The 16,726-nt window shown below is 40.8% G+C and overlaps 1 protein-coding gene across 2 annotated transcripts in view; it reads left to right on the forward strand.

The window, feature by feature from the left end:
* Nucleotides 1-14,297, forward strand: part of LOC147033567 (uncharacterized) — a 59,187-nt gene extending 44,890 nt beyond the window's left edge. For both annotated transcript variants that reach the window (XM_085856559.1, XM_085856549.1), the window contains exon 2: nucleotides 11,875-14,297. In XM_085856559.1, coding sequence (XP_085712685.1) covers nucleotides 11,875-13,505 — 1,631 coding nt within the window. In that variant the 3' untranslated portion in view covers nucleotides 13,506-14,297. The remainder of the gene's footprint in view (nucleotides 1-11,874) is intronic.
* Nucleotides 14,298-16,726: the final 2,429 nt, after the last annotated feature.

Genomic DNA, 16,726 nt, shown 5'->3' on the forward strand with positions numbered 1-16,726 from the left:
GTGACACCGATGCAGCGCTTCCTGATAACCTATCAGGAATGATCCAACGTCGATGATCTGGGCATGTTATTCCAATGGTATGGCTGGATGACGGAGTATTCTGAGCCACGGTGGTTGAAGTGAGTGATGTGATGTTTGCCCGATCTTTTGGTGTCTCACTGGGGTTTGATCAGACAAACACTGGACAAATCTGGCAAAATGTTCATATCCTTTGAGTGTTTGGAGTTCGGTGGTCTGATTTGGGATGCTAATCTTTCTCCATGGGCTGTTTCACAATGAGGGTACCAAGTTTGTCTCACAAGCACTAAAAATTCAAACTCAATATTTTTATATTTTTATTTCTCCAAGTCCAAAATTGTTAATTACAATACTTAAATCCAAATTTTTGGAGCATCTGAATGAATATTTCTTATTAAAAATAATACCCCAAGGATGTTAGGAGAGTATTTTTTTAAACTATAACAGTCATTAATACAATTCAACTATAACCACAAAATAACAACACTATCAAACTTCAGTGGTTTCCATATGTTCCACAAGTATTATTCCATTACTGGAATTATGATTCAGTATACAAATGAAGTATATTTGTAGAAATATCAATAAAAGACTGAACTAAGTTTCAAATATCCAGAAAAAAGATATGTTTTCATTACCACTGTCACTAAGAGCACTGCATATGATGGAATTTAGCACAAAATTTTAAAACTCCATGTACTTTTCTTCATATTCTGAAAAAATTACTAATTTATCTCTGAAAATAAAAGTTTACCACCACAATGAAAAATATGAAGAAAATCACATATTTCTTCCGGAGAGGACATAATTTTTTGACATGAAGCAATACATTCTGTACAAGATATAACTGCAAAGTAATACATTTATTTTATAATACCAATACAAAATACACCGAGTAAGTGAACCGAGACGGGATTTTGACACTTTTTAAAACCGGCTGTATCATTTTGCCCAACGGTTTCTAAAGATGCGATAACTTTGAGATGTATTAGTATTCAGACATTTATTGAATAATATATTTTATTTTATTTAGTAATAGAATTTAAAGCTATATGCAAAATCGGACCTGTCCTTAAAAAAACAGCAGTTTAATCCATACACTAAAAGTTTCTCAGCATGTTAAATATCATTTGGAAATTCCCCAAAATGCTTCCGGGAAGAAAAGTTTTGACATGAATGTATGAATATTCTGAATGATATAACTTGAAAAAAAATACATTTATCTTATTTTCACATACAAAATATATATTTATTAAATCAGAACATAAGATATTATCTTATTTGTCATGTATACATCATTAATCATTCATGTGACACAGGCAAGACCAGTTGGAAATGTATTGTTACTCAGACATTTAAGGAATACATGATTAGCCACTAAAATTTATATCGAACTGAAATATTCACCCTGCCCTGAAGGAAAAAGAAAGAGTTCATCTCCTGAACTAAATATTAATCTGCACAATCAAAAATAAGGCAATTCTTCCGGAGAGGACAAAATGTTTTGACATGACAAAATATACATGTAATGTCATGGCTACTTTTATAAGCATGGGGATGAAGATTACTGCATATAGTACTGTATCATCTTATTTGATTTTACTGAAGGCCTGATTTACTGCCATAATGATTCTTTACCAGTGTTATAACCAAGCTATATCCTTACCACTATCTAGTTTGGGTATAATACTAAAGCAGTAACCACTGTCGCAGTAAAATGCTACAACTACAGGAGAGTGAGGGGTTATTCTAACTGCCACCACTGTTTTGCACCACCAGCAGTTGATTAATCTGCAAGCAGAAAAGTAGAAAATCTACATAAAGCAACAGGCATACATACGTCAAATATTTTTGTCCTCTCCGGAAAGTAATATTATGGGCTCTTTTATGGCTTGTATTGTACCAAATATCTGTCTATTATTATTTGGGTGTAACTGTATGTGATGACAGATGTTACTGCATATTTATTTTTTGCAAAAAGTGATCATACGGTGGGAATTATGTCATATTTATTTCTCAGACAACTTAGTATGTTCCAGGAAGCCCAGGTTTAGCCTTCAAAAACTAGAGTAAATGTGTTAAAAGTAGTCAAATTCAGCATACTTTATAAACAATAGTCAATATTGTGCTGGATGAAGCAATAATTGTACAAAATTCAATGTCATTTCATGTGATTAATCTCCTGTTGAATGCCATTCAATAACTTTCCAGAGAGGACATTTTTGACATGGACATTCAATCAGTATTGTAACAAGATAAATTGCATAAATGTAAATACCTTTTACTGAAAATGGATATTCATGATCATGTCAACCTTACAAAACATCAAAATTTATAGCCAGCAAGTAGTTTCCTGATAACTCGTGGTAGTTTAGGTGTTTCCGGAGAGGACACATTTTTGACGGACACATGTAACGCAATCAGTGCAGGCCATGCAAATAGAAGGTTATTGGTTACACTCAAACTTTGTAGCATAATATCAGTGCAGGTATATACACACTTGGTAAAACACACAATTCACTTTTAAAAAGACCCTTTATTTATATAAAAAAATTCTTCTACAATATGCATTTCCGGAGAGGACATTTTTTGACGGACGAACGGTGGGACATATTTATTGAGGGTGAAATAAATATTCAGAGTCTGAAATGAATAATATGTTGTGGACAAAGTAAAGAAGAGGTATTAAATTTATGCAACAACAAATAAAAGTCCCAATTTCTGCTTGTATTTATTTATACACTGTGAATGCAGTGTACCTGGAGAAAATGAGACAGCTATTTGTCAAAAAAAATGGCAATTTTTATGCCATTCTGCCAAAGATTGACATTTTTTTGTCAAATAAAAAGTGGTCCAAGTTGTGCCATCACTTGTACCAACTATTGGCCGTAATGACAGAGATACTACAGCCTCTCATTTAGCTATTTAGCATGCAAGGGTACAAAATACCAGAAATGACCATGACTGTCAAACAGCCCCCATATAAAAGAATACAGTCTGGTGGGAATCAGATCTGGAACGACTTCAGTTGGCGATGATGTGTGTCGTACGTTGTTCAAGTCCAATTGTCATCTGAGGAGACTTCACCAGGTAGATCTGCTTCAATGTTTTCTCCAGGACACACTGGTGTGGTGTTTGACTGATATCGCAAGACTAATGTACGTCAAACTCAAAGGAGGCTGAGAGGTTGGTCACCGACACCATATTTACCCCACACACGAGAAGCGAAAACTATGGTTAAGCAATTGGTTCACTTTGTCTGTCCTGTCTATAAACGTCAGGTTATGATCGAGGAACAACTTCATGCATCATGGACGCATGTGCAGGGACTGATGGAAATGCTGCATCACTGCACTATGTTCATTGCAATTTTGCACAGCGCATTGAACCGTGCATTTCTCATGAGGGACAACACATTGAACATGTCATGTAATGTCATTCAACATATCATGTATTGTCATGCAATGTCAATAAACCATTTACAAGGTATATTCGCCTACTTTTCCAGACTTTATGTCACCTTGTCGAATCAGCATGACCCCAATTAATGTATAGAGGTGTTTTTATCTTTGTCAGTGGTCTTGGGGGAAGAGGGAGGGGGGGGGAGACGCAAGTTCTCTTTGTAAATGCGTATCGTGTACCACTACCTCCAGGTGGGGGAGGATATTTCAAGTCTGCTCCATTTACAACACAGAATTATTGTCCACATTTTCGGATTCGGTACTTGCACTTTCCCCATTGTGACATCATTGAAATATTACCCACCTTGGTTCTGTTGGGGTCAGCTACAGTAAGTGTGTTTTTTATTTTGCCTAAGTCCTTCACAAACTGGCTGTCAAGCCCCTTCCCATGCATTGCGCATGGGTACCTCACTCGTAGTCGTATATTTGTAGCTTATTTGTGCCAAGCATAGAGCTAATGTACAGAAACGGACAAAACTTTGTAATAATGTTTAATCTCTGTGACCATGGTGCATAGTTAGATATTTTCACATTGTAATGCATATTATTTGCGGACACGTGCTCCGCCGGCTGGTGCAGGCCAGGCATACAGGCACAGTGGGCACAAACTTTCAGGGCGACATAAATACTGTGTGTGATTCATAACAATACATGTACAACATCAAAAGGGGTCCACAAGTTCGAAACTGCATTAATTATTGTCTGACTTGTACTTTTGAGTTTTGACACTTGTGACTTACAAGCACATTACTCGAAGGGTGATTGCACGCTCCCCCCCACCCACCAGTGACGCACTCTCACACACACACACACATGCTCACTTTTCGCTCACAATTACATTACTACATAAACGTCACCCATCTCCTCCCGACTCTGTCTCATCTTTGCTGTCATCCCCCACCTCCAACCCCAAGTCCTCACCTTCCCCTCCCAACCCAAAGTCATTGATCCCCCTCCCCACACTCAATCTTTCAAAACCCCCATGTCCCCCTCCCACTGAAAGTCCTCAACCGCCCCCCTCTCCCCCTTCTAGAGTTTTCCCATCTTTATTCTCACCCTCCTCCCACTCACAAAAACAAACAGGCATTCCCACATCGAAGCAGCGCAATATATAACGTTTTCTGCTCCCCAATTATGCATTCACTGACTTCACAGAAACCCGACAGGGGCCATTCAGAAATTACGTAACGTATTGTTACGGCCCGTGGTGCAAGGTTCGACACGAGGGGAAGCACTCGAGTTCCGACCAAACACCCGGTCCTGAGGCCACCAGCCACGGGTAACTTCACGGCCCAGTGGGTTGTTAAAGCCGCTGTCACACCTTAACGATGTCGCCAGCATATGCTGACGTATGAAAAATTTGTCTAAAACGCTGGCACACGTCGAATACGTTATGGGTAAGTTTTGTATACGTTAAGAGCATGCTGAAGTACGCTGGCATACGTCGTAGTATGTCGAGCTCGTCGACAAATTTTGACATGCTCAAAATTTTTCGACGTATGCCAGCGTATGACTCACACGTTCCGCAAACACTGGCCATAAGTTGTAGGCACGTTATGCGATCGTTGACACACGTCGACACACGTTACTTGTAAGTTACTCATAAGTCGAAACACGACGAGGTAATGTTTAGCGTACCCGAAACTTATTTCTAACCTATGAGTAACGTGTTGTAGGCACGTTACGCGATCGTTGACACACGTCGACACACGTTACTCATAAGTCGAAACACGTCGAGGTAATGTTTCGCGTACCCGAAACTTATTTCTAACAATGAGTAACGTACTTTGAACCTATGTGTAACGTATCTCCAACGCATATTGACGTATGTAGACATATTTGACGTCTTCCGGACGACGACAGAACTTACTGAACGTGTTTCTAACTTAGAGCTACCGTATAATGGCGTATTGGCAGCGTTTAGGGGAATTGGTATATAAAATGGGGTTCATAGGAGGAACCCGTCAGTGTTCCAGAGTCCATGTTTTTTTTGTTTTTTTTTCCCCTTTCTTCGGCATGACAGTGATGTTGACACTTCGATTTCTAGTGTGGTTATGATTTATATCGTTGAATGGCAGCCTTTTAATTATATTATATTATTAGCATTAGCCAGGATTTCAAAAAGATTTGAAAATTTTGAGAAAAAATATGATAGGCCACTGGTGTGCCAAATTTGGTGCTTTCCTCACAAAATGCACAATTGTTATGCTAAGTTGCCCCACTAAGGGGGAATGAGGAGATAAACCAATGATGTTGAAGGTGTGTGGTCAGGGGAGGTGCAAAATGAGGGTGCAGTGCACGTGATGTGATGGGCAGGTGATGTGCAGAGAGGAAGCTGTAAAATATTGTTACGAATCTGGAAGCCATCTGCACACAACAGGCAGCAGTCCCTAACTTAGTTATTTCAATAAGTATGTGTATAGTTAGATTCCTCCCTATGTCTAAAGGGAATTCCATGTGTGTACTGCGAAGTTTCTTTCGAGTTAGATTTTTGCAATACCCAACGCCAACAAATCAATCCTTCACTTCTTCGCACCATCAACGCCATTGCCCATGTGCGTTCGACCACGGACGTGGGCGGAGGTTTCCTCACTTCAGAGCTCTGACTCCACCCAGGAAAGGAGGGGGGTCCCCCCTGTCAAATCACGGATGGCCAGCACATCACCTCACCAAACCCTGTCCAATCAGGGCAAAGATTACCTCAGAGGACCCATGACCCCACCCCGCCCGGGGGAGGGATAAGAATCGCCGGGCTCTCCTGAGTGTTCGCTGGAGTTGGGTTGGAATTGTCAGAGAAGAAAGGGGTCGCAATTGCTCTTGGTGTGCGTCGTCGGTGGTCGTCGTTGCCGTGTCTCAAGCTGGCCCTCTAACTTCCACAGCCTTCAACTTCCATCTCTCATTTTGTCGAGCAATAACCCGGAGTCAGAGCCCGGAATCTCCGCTGGCCCTCTGTGAGGAGCGACCCTGGCCCCCGCATGGACCCCGCTATTCCGTGTCTGGGCTTGCCGACGATCCCGGGTTTCACACCTGCAGTCGTGGGCCAAACCGCACGAGGCGGCCAGGTACCGACCAAACTCTGACCTCCAGCCTGTCTATCCCCTTGGCTGCGAGGGTCGAAATAAAGACAATCCGGGTCCATTTTCTTTTGGTGTGTGTGTGTCTGTGGTGGCGCCATCCTATAAGTAGAAATTGTATGTGTTGATTGCTCATTGTACATTTTCCTGCATATTCGTGATTAAGTCTGCTCTGTGTCTCCCTTCCCGATTATATTATATAAATAAACCCCTGTTAAATGTACCAGCTCGTTGCCTGTCTTTTCTACCATTGACCCAGCACGGTGCGGGCTTGAGAAATAGTGAGGCCGTTTGTGCCGTAAATTGTCATTTGGACCAGCGCGGCTTTGGTAATTTCCACTCGGTTACGCCGGACCCGAGTCTGTAACAGTGACTCGGTTCGGACAAAGCCGGCCGAGGGTGTGGCTTCCCCAGTAGTTAGATGGCGTGAGTACTTCGGTAAATTGGAATGGACAAGTGGACCCTATCTCACGCCGTCGAAATATTGGCGACCACGCTCCTTTAAGCGACCCGTCGACTCCGGAGTTATCCGGGGTGATGACCTTTCAATTCTGGTGTTCGGTGGGAGACGACCCGACTGCTCCGTCTAGCGGTCGTCCTCGCCACCGAACCCGGCACCACAACAATATGTGGATCACTGAGCCCGGGGAATTGCTGAGGCCTTCTTTATGAACATACATCCACAGTGGATGAGATGGAAAGGGAAGAAAACATGTTAGAAGATAGCTTAATAGTGAAGTGCAAGGCGGTCTGCGAGTGTTAACTGCAAATGCCAAATAACTGTGCTCGACCTGGTTGGCATCTGGTTCTCTCGCTCTTCCAGCACTCCACTCTGTGGACTACGTTCTGGCCCGTTCCACCGCTCCGTTCTGCTCCATTCCTATACACGTAGGACAATGTTCAATGGAGATCGGGGGAGTGCTCATCACACTCCACGCGTTTCGATTTACCCGCCGATCACATCATGTGCCTTCTGGTTGAATGGTTTGCATTAGCGGAAACAATCGTCTGGGTGGCAGACGGGCGGTTCTTTTTTGCAGATTATGCGGTTTTACCGTGTGAGACATAATCTGCAGCATTGCTCACCATAACAGTCAGGAGATGCGTCTGAAGTATAAACGACGAATGTGGGCATCATTGGTTGGATATTTATCGGTGTGCCATCCTGATGAGGGCAAATAAGCCTGAAATCTGGATAGGTGGCTCCGATTAATGTTTAACTGATGTTGACCATGTAATCTTTGTCTGTTTGACAGAGTCGCCAGGCTGAGGCCTCTGTGTTGGAAGTGATGCTTTGGTGTCGGACAAAGTCCAATGGAGATCGGGGGAGTGCTCTTCACACTCCACATGTTTCGATGTACACGACACCTGATCGTCCAACATCTCATTCCAAAATCATGGGCAATAATATAGAGTTGGTCCCCCTTTGCTGCTATAACAGCCTCCATTCTTCTGGGAAGGCTTTCAATTAGATGTTGGAACATCGCTGCGTGGATTTGCTTCCATTGAGCCACAAGAGCATTCGTGAGGTTGCGCACTGATGTTGGGTGATTAGGTCTGGCTCGCCGTCGGCGTTCAAATTCATCCCAAAGGTGTTCGATGAAGTTGAGGTCAGGGCTCTGTGCAGGCCAGTCAAGTTCTTCGACACCAATCTCAACAAAACATTTGTGTATGAACCTCGCTTTGTGCACGGGGGCATTGTCATTCTGAAAAAGGAAAGGGCCTTCCCCAAACTGTTGCAGCAAGGTTGGAAGCACAGAATTGTCCACAATGTCATTGTATGCTGTAGTGTTAGGATTTCCCTTCACTGGAACTAATGGGCCCAGCCTGAACCATGATATACAGCCCCAGACCATTATTCCTCCTCCACCAAACTTTACAGTTGGCACTATGCATTCGGGCAGGTAGCGTTGTCCTAGCATCCGCCAAACCCAGATTAATTTGTCGGACTGCCAGATGGTGAAGCATGATTCATCATTCCAGGAATGTATTTCCACTGCTCCAGAGTCTAATGGCAGTGAGCTTTACACCACTCCAGCTGACGCTTGGCATTGTGCATCATGGTCTTAGGCTTGTGTGCGGCTGCTCGGCCATGGAAACCCATTCCATGAAGCTCTCGACGAACAGTGTTTGTGCTGACATTGTTTCCAGAGTCAGTTTAGAACTTGGTAGTGAGTGCTGCAACCGATGACAGACGATTTTTCCCACGCTACATGCTTCAGCATCCGGCGTTCCCTTCCTGTGAGCTTGTGTGGCCTACCACTTCGTGGCTGAGCTGTTGTTGCTCCAATACGTTTCCACTTCACATTAACAGGACTTACAGTCACAGTTGATAGGCAGCTCTTGCAGGGCAGAAATTTGACAAACTGACTTTATGGAAATGTGGCATCCTATGATGGTGCCACGTTGAAAGTCACTGAGTTTTTCTGTACGGCCCATTCCACTGCCAATGTTTGTCTATGGAGAGTGCATTATTCTCCTCAGAGCGTATCTCTTTGTCTTCAGAACATCTCTCTCCTCTCAGAACGTCCCTCTTTCGCTTTTTCCTCACTTTTTTTTTTATATCTCAGAACGTCTCACAGAACGTACCTCACGCTTTCTCTCGCTCGTTTTTATATCCCGGGCCTTCTCCGCGGGGTGCCGTCCGCCCCAAGCTCACCCCGCCCCACTGGGGCACGGTTACCATGACGACCCATGAGGCGGGCGTCGGAGCTCGTGAAAGAATGTTACTGAGGAAAAATGAGGGTGGGCTTCAGAGCTCGTGAAAGAAATGCGTGTGAACGTGTCTGTCATAAAGAAAAAAAAAACTTCCCATAAGAGAGGGGATCTCTCCTTTACCCTTCTCAATGCATCACATTTAAGATCCAATTAGACATGGGGATGGGGCTCATCTGAACATGCATTTAAGGAAATAACTATCTGAGGACCTGGATGTGTGGATGCATTCATCAGACCGGATTCTAAAATCTGCAACAATATATATATAGTTAGTGTCTGTGTGAAATATGTGCCGCCCCTTCTACAGGCCGGCCATGCCTTCCCCTCTCTCCCTGAACAACTGAACAACAGATTGAACAACACATCTTCTCTCATTCTACAAAAGTACCGTTTTGAGGAAACAAAGGTACATTTTGATTACAACTGAAGCGAGGTAATCTCTGTTTTGCACGCAGTGATCGTGGCAGCAACCTAATACACCCGACCCAATGAAGGTATGTTAATTCTCACAATGCAGAGGAAAGAAAATAGTGCCGTTTCATTTAAAAATAACAAACAAAAACTTTTTTTAATTTAAAGTTTTTGAGGGAGGGGAAGGGATGGGGGGCAGTCCGGAGTGACTCGGGTGGAAGGAGACGGGGGGAATGGGGGAGAAGTGTGGGAAAGAGATGCGGTGGGAGTCTGGAAGGAGGGGAATGGTATTGGGGTGAGAGTCTGAAGAGAGAGGGGGGTAAGAAGTTGGAGTAGGGAGCCGGCATTGTGACATCAGGGAAGGACTAACTGGAACGAATATAAATGAAATAACTTTCTCAGAAACCACTATATGTTGTGTCATTGCCTTGGGAAATTATGGTTTCGCAGAACATTCACAGGTTTTTTTTTTTTGCCCAAATCTGACCTCCCCCCATATCCACCACCATCCGAAACCCTCCTTAACGCTTCAAATACTACTTACGTTCATTGAAAACACCCCCTCCCCCTATTTGATACCTTAATCCCGAGATGCTATTTATCCCATTGCTTTTTCAATTACTACAAATTATACATTAAAAAGTACATGCGGTGGTACAGTGTCCCATCAATACGACCAGGCAACAGTCGGAATCCCTGAAATGACATCAGACTAATCACTCGGAGTGATGTCATCATTTTCTAAAATATGTTCAATTGCTTTCATTTGCAAGTGAGAATCAGTGTCTTCGGATTTGAATAGCAATGGTGGAATAAAACTAGCAGTGGGATACATACCGTCAACTGTTCAATGTAGTAGAGGTATGCGCTCAACCAAGTGCTGTTCTGGTTACTACAATAATTACAGAGAAGTGTTGTACATCAAAATACCATGAAATTCCACACTTACCACATTCTATCTCCATGATTTACCACTTACCAGTTGTTATTGTTGTCTTTCTTTGACGTCGTCCTGATTTTTGTGAACGCCAGGTATTTCATGCATGATGGCATCCCCATTTTCCACCTCGGGTTCGTATATGTATGGTCTCGCAGCACCTTCAATATGATTTTGACTATCGTTGTTATTTGAAGATTCTTGATCAGAAAATTATTCGTCAAATTGACTTTCTGACGAGTGTGAAGCGAGTTGTACGGCCATTATCCATTGTGTTCTGAGACAATCGTTCCACCGATTATGTCACGCAGATGACGATGATCATGGCGGCTTTCTGGAATTTTGGGGGGTGGTACCCACCAGGTTGGCTTTTTAAACTTTAACGCTTCAAAAAATTATTAGAACTAAAAACCACGTTCAGTTCTTTGTTTATTACTTTTAAATCAATATAATCATCTCAAAATTAAACTTCTGATTCTGTAGACTTTGAAAATAAATTGACGTGCACATCAGTAGAGGCCAAGCCGAGCACGAGACATAATGCCGTCCCAGCGAAAAGTGTGTGACATGCAGAGGGATGGACGATAACATGCAGTATTGATGAAGTCCGATGTCAGGCAGAGCCCTTCTTCACCACTCTGCAAAAGTACAATTGATGTTCAAAATACAAACAAACACTTCTTTCAATGAGAACACACCGAAGTGTTTACATTAGTTTCAGGACAGATTACAGGGTGTCGGACACAGAGGAAAATGTAGGTTTGATCAATACCCTGTACTACTTCCACACAACCAAATTGTTCCTTTCCAACATAACTAACTAATATTGCCGTTGACTTGTGCAACTTGCCACAATATTAAACGTTCCTTCTGATAAATGCGGTACCAAGCTAATGTCAAAAAGTCACTCGTCTCTAGCTTTCTATTGTTTCAATTGGTATTGTTGTGTATCATACTGTAATGATGACCATTGTGATGAGCAATGAAGAAAAAATATCCACTTCACAAAAGTGAATGGTAACCTGCAACTTTTGAACAAACCGTCTGGATGTAGCACGACACACGAGGCCCCGAGTTGAGAATATTCACACATGAAGGTCACAGCTCATTTATGGATAATTTATCTCATCCAAATACTGTACAGCTCATCATTTCACTTGGGATGCAAAAACATTGCCTTCAAAGCCGTACATTGAGATTTTTTTCAAAAGCCAAGTTTCTGACATCTGACATTGTTTTTTTTTTGCTTTTGCAGGTAAATGGAGGAAAAGTGTCACAAAGTTTTCCTGTACCTCGAGCTCTCACGCCTTCAACACGAAGGCTGCATTGATGAGACACAGGAAGAGGCACCGACCACATTCCAGTGACAAAACGAAGGAATGTACCGATTACTCTTCTCGTACCTGTTATAAGAGCAAACTGGTGAACCACACTGAAACTCGCACAAAAGAGAGACCATATACCTGCAGTGTGTGTGGTGAGGGAATGAAGAGGTTGAGGGATTTGAATGTTCACATGCTGATTCACACGGGCGACCGTCCGTACTCCTGCAAGGTTTGTGGAAAGATGTTCTCCTCCTCTTCATATTTAAGAAACCATTATCATTGTTTCCACCCTGAGGAGCCATACACCTGCAGTACTATCTGCAGTATGTGTGGTCAGAGATTGGGAAACTTGTATAAGTGGAGGATTCACATGCGGATTCACACTGGAGAGCGTCCATATGCTTGCAAATTCTGTCCAAAGGCATATCCTTCTTCATACAACTTGAAAGTCCACACCTGTACCCACACTGGAGAGCGTCCATATATTTGTGAGGTTTGTGGAAAAAAGTTCTCCTTTTCTTCAGGTTTGAAAAAGCATGCTCGTATCCACACCGTAAAGCAACAATATAAGAAATATCATTATATTCGAACAAAAAACCCAGAGACCTGCAGCGTGTGTGGTAGGAGATTGAGTAATGTGTACAAGCTGAAGATTCACATGCGGATTCATACTGGAGAGCGTCCATACACTTGCAAATATTGTCCAAAGGCATATAGCTCTTCGACTGTTTTGAAATCCCACCAACGTATTCATACTGGGGAGAGTCCGTACACTTGCAAATTTTGTCCAAAGACGTACAACTCTTCAACTGTTTTGAAATATCACCAACGTATTCATACTGAAGAGAATCCATACCGTTGCAGAGTTTGTCCGAAGGTACTCTCATCTTTATCAGCTTTGAAAAGGCATGTGAGTTGTCACACAAGGAATAATGAACAAGTTGACTTGGGAGAAAAACCTCACACGTGTTCTGTGTGTAATAGGGTATTTTCTCGTTCAGCATGTTTGGCTCAACATATCAAAATGCACACCGGAGAGAAGCCCTACAAGTGTTCTGTGTGCAGCAAGGCATTTGCTCGTTCAGTGAATTTGGCAAAGCATATTAAAATACACAACGAAGAGAAACCCTACCAGTGTTCAGTGTGCGGCAAGGTATTTGCTCATTCAGTACATTTTTCTCAACATATGAAAATGCACACCGGAGATAACAACCAACGAGAGAAGCCCTATAAGTGTTCTCTGTGCAGCAAGGCATTTGCACATTTCGGAAACTTGTCTAAACATAACAAAATACACACAGGAGAGAAGCCATACCAGTGTTCTGTGTGCAGCAAGGTAGTTTTTGGTTTATCGCATTTGATTCAACATAAAAAAACACACAATGGAGACCAAACTGGACAGATTGGAGGGAAGAAGCGTTACATCCAACGAAAGAGGCCCTACAAGTGTTCTGTGTGTTTCAAGACCTTTACTGATTCTTCCACTTTCTATGAACATGAAATGATACATGCGGTGAAGAATTACCGACGGGAGAATTACCCTTATTCTGCCTTCAGTTAAGTGCCGGAGAAGCCTCCCAAGTGTTCTGCCTGCAACAAGGGATTTGCTCAATCATCAACTTTACATATCCATCAAAGACTTCATTCATGAAAGAAGCCTGACAAATGTTCTGCGTGCAGCAAGGCCATTATTCAGTCATCAGCTTTATATTGGCATCAAAGGTTGATACATTCACAGGAGGTAGACCAAAAAATGGATAAGTTAAATATCGACCAAAGAACAGTGATACAGAAGCCAAAAAATGAAGCACCATAGAAACACTCCGGGGTGTAAGAGGGCCACCAAATCTGTCACGAACCAAGGTGGAAAACAATTGCCAAGGGATACCTTCAAAGCAGAAGACTCAAGCGGCAAGCATCTATCGCCCAATGCAAGCATCTATCTATACAATTTATGTGAGCATCTATCTGTTGCACTGTATTTTCCTACCAGTTTTGTTTTGTGAGATAGATCTATCTCCATGCAAGCATCGAGTTTGCTTATGACAAAATAAGCCAGAAACAAACTTGCAGTACCTGTATTCCAAAATAGTTGCAGAATAGTAAGAAAAGCTGCAAATAAAAGATGCTATACATGAAATTGATACAGTTGTGCATACAGCCCCAATGACTGCAAAGAAGAAAAGGAGAAGTACAACGTGAAATGTCCACAAATTTACACTGACGATTCAAAAATATCCCGAGGAATATTACTGCAATTGGAGGCTGTCTGAGGATCAGTGACAATCTGAAAAAGAACCCTCGAAAAAAGATGGAACTCCAAACTTGAGTTGATTGCAAAGTCAAAGGAAAAGCAGCAACCTAAAATTCGGACACGGCACAGTACGCAACAAAGCAAAAACTTCTTTTGACAACAGTTGAGAATTTATGACAGTTTTACAAACTTTAATATTTTGAGTCATGCCAAGATTCCAGCACAGAATTCAAAGAAATGAACACGTATGAGACTGGCACATCAGGTATTTGGTCTCATTGGTTTGAGCCATATGGATCCTCTGAGAGGTCAATCATTGTGTTTACTGGTTAGCCATCTTTCATGGTAAAATTATCTAAACATTTCATTGAAGCAACTCTGAATGTTAAGAAATGTTTGTTAATGTTAACATTTGCTTCAATACAAAATGTTTGTTGATGTGAAGATTTGTTTCAACACAAAATGTTTTGTTAATGTAAAGATTTGCTTCACTGCAAAATGTTTGTTAATGTTAAGATTTACTTCAATACACAATGTTTGTTAATGTTGCCATTTGCTTCAGTACAAAATGTTTGTTAATGTAAAGATTTGTCTCATTCCAAAATGTTTGTTAATGTTAAGATTTGCTTCACTGCAAAATGTTTGTTAATGTTGTACGGAAGCAAAATTTTGAAGGGAAGCAAAACAAAACATGAACAAACATTTTGTATTGAAGCAAATATTAACATTAACAAACATTGTGTTCTGAAACAAATCTTCACATTTGCAAATATTTTATGTTGAAGCTAATCTTAACATTAACATACATTTGTTGTTAATTAACAAACAAACATTGTGTATTGAAGTAAATCATAACATTAACAAACATTTTGTACTGAAGCAAATGGTAACATTAACAAACATTGTGTATTGAAGCAAATCTTAACATAAAGAAACATTTTGTACGGAAGCAAAACTTAACAATAACAAACACTGTGTATTGAAGCAAATCTTGACATTAACATTTTGTACTGAAGCAAATGTTAACATTAACAAACATTGTGCACTGAAACAAATCTTAACATGAACAAACATTTTGTGCAGAAGCAAATCTTCACATTAACAAAACATTTTGTGTTGAAACAAATCTTCACATCAACAAACATTGTGTGTTGAAGGAAATCTTCACATTAACAAACATTTTGTATTGAAGCAAATCTTCACAAAAACAAAATTTTCTGTTGAAGCAAATCTTAACATTACCAACGTTATGTATTGAAGTAAATCTTCACATTAACAAACATTTTGTGTTGAAGCAAATCTTCACATTATCAAACAGTTTGTAATGAAGCAAATCTTCACATTAACAAACATTTTGTGTTGAAGCAAATCTTTACATTAACAAACATTTTGTATTGAAGCAAATGTTAACATTAACGAACATTGTGCACTGAAACAAATCTTAACATTAACAAACATTTTGTATTGAAGCAAATGTTAACATTAACGAACATTGTGCACTGAAACAAATCTTAACATTAACAAACATTTTGTATTGAAGCAAATGTTAACATTAACAAACATTTTGTGCTGAAGCAAATCTTCACATTAACAAATATTTTGTATTAAAGCAAATCTTCACAAAAACAAAATTTTCTTTTGAAGCAAATCTTACCATTAACAAACGTTGTGTATTGAAGCAAATATTAACATTAACAAACATTTTGTATTGAAGCAAATCTTCACATTAACAAACATTTTGTGTTGAAGCAAATCTTCACATTAACAAACATTTTGTGTTGAAGCAAATCTTAACATTAACAAACATTTTGTTCTGAAGCAAATCTTCACATTAACAAACATTTTGTAATGAGGCAAATTGAACATTTGCATTGAGGGGTATGTTTGTGCTTGAGTGGAATAATTCCCACTTGATTATTTTTGCATCAAATTGAAAGTTGATTATGATATTTATTCACGGTTTTTCAGTTTCTTTTGGTTTAGGTTTTATGTGTATGATTTTGATGTTTCGGCATTGTTTTAATAAATGCAGACTTTTGCACCACCGGTTTTCACGGTTTTTTTGCACTTCTTCATTCCTACTTGCCTTATTTGGCATATCACCTCGATTAAGTTTTCAACTCTATTGCCAAATGGAGAATCCACAATCACGACAGTTGTGTTGTTCTCACTGCGTTCCACCAAGCTGGTGCGTTGCACCATCATGTGAGTACACACAAGGTTTGCTTTTTCCATTCCCAATTTCACATTCACTGTTGCATTGTATTTTCCGACCAGGCCATATGATGGTGTAAGGGGCAAAGACATTTTACGGTGTTAAGGGAATTCATTCTTCAATCTGTGGCATGAGGCACGTGGATCTGGCCTGGTCGGAAAAGTGAGGCCTGAGTGAGGTAGCCTTCCATCAACTTGCATCTTTGTTCTGCACGTCCTGTGGTTCACTTAATGTTTGCAGGAATTGTCTTTCATGGTTTGACTTTCAAACCATTTTTGTGGAAATTATCATTTGTGGAAAATGTATGTGGAAA

The sequence above is a fragment of the Eptatretus burgeri genome, chromosome 2 (genome assembly GCF_056783735.1).
Source record: "Eptatretus burgeri isolate ZD-2024b chromosome 2, Ebu_testis_v1, whole genome shotgun sequence".
Lineage (NCBI taxonomy): Eukaryota > Metazoa > Chordata > Myxini > Myxiniformes > Myxinidae > Eptatretus > Eptatretus burgeri.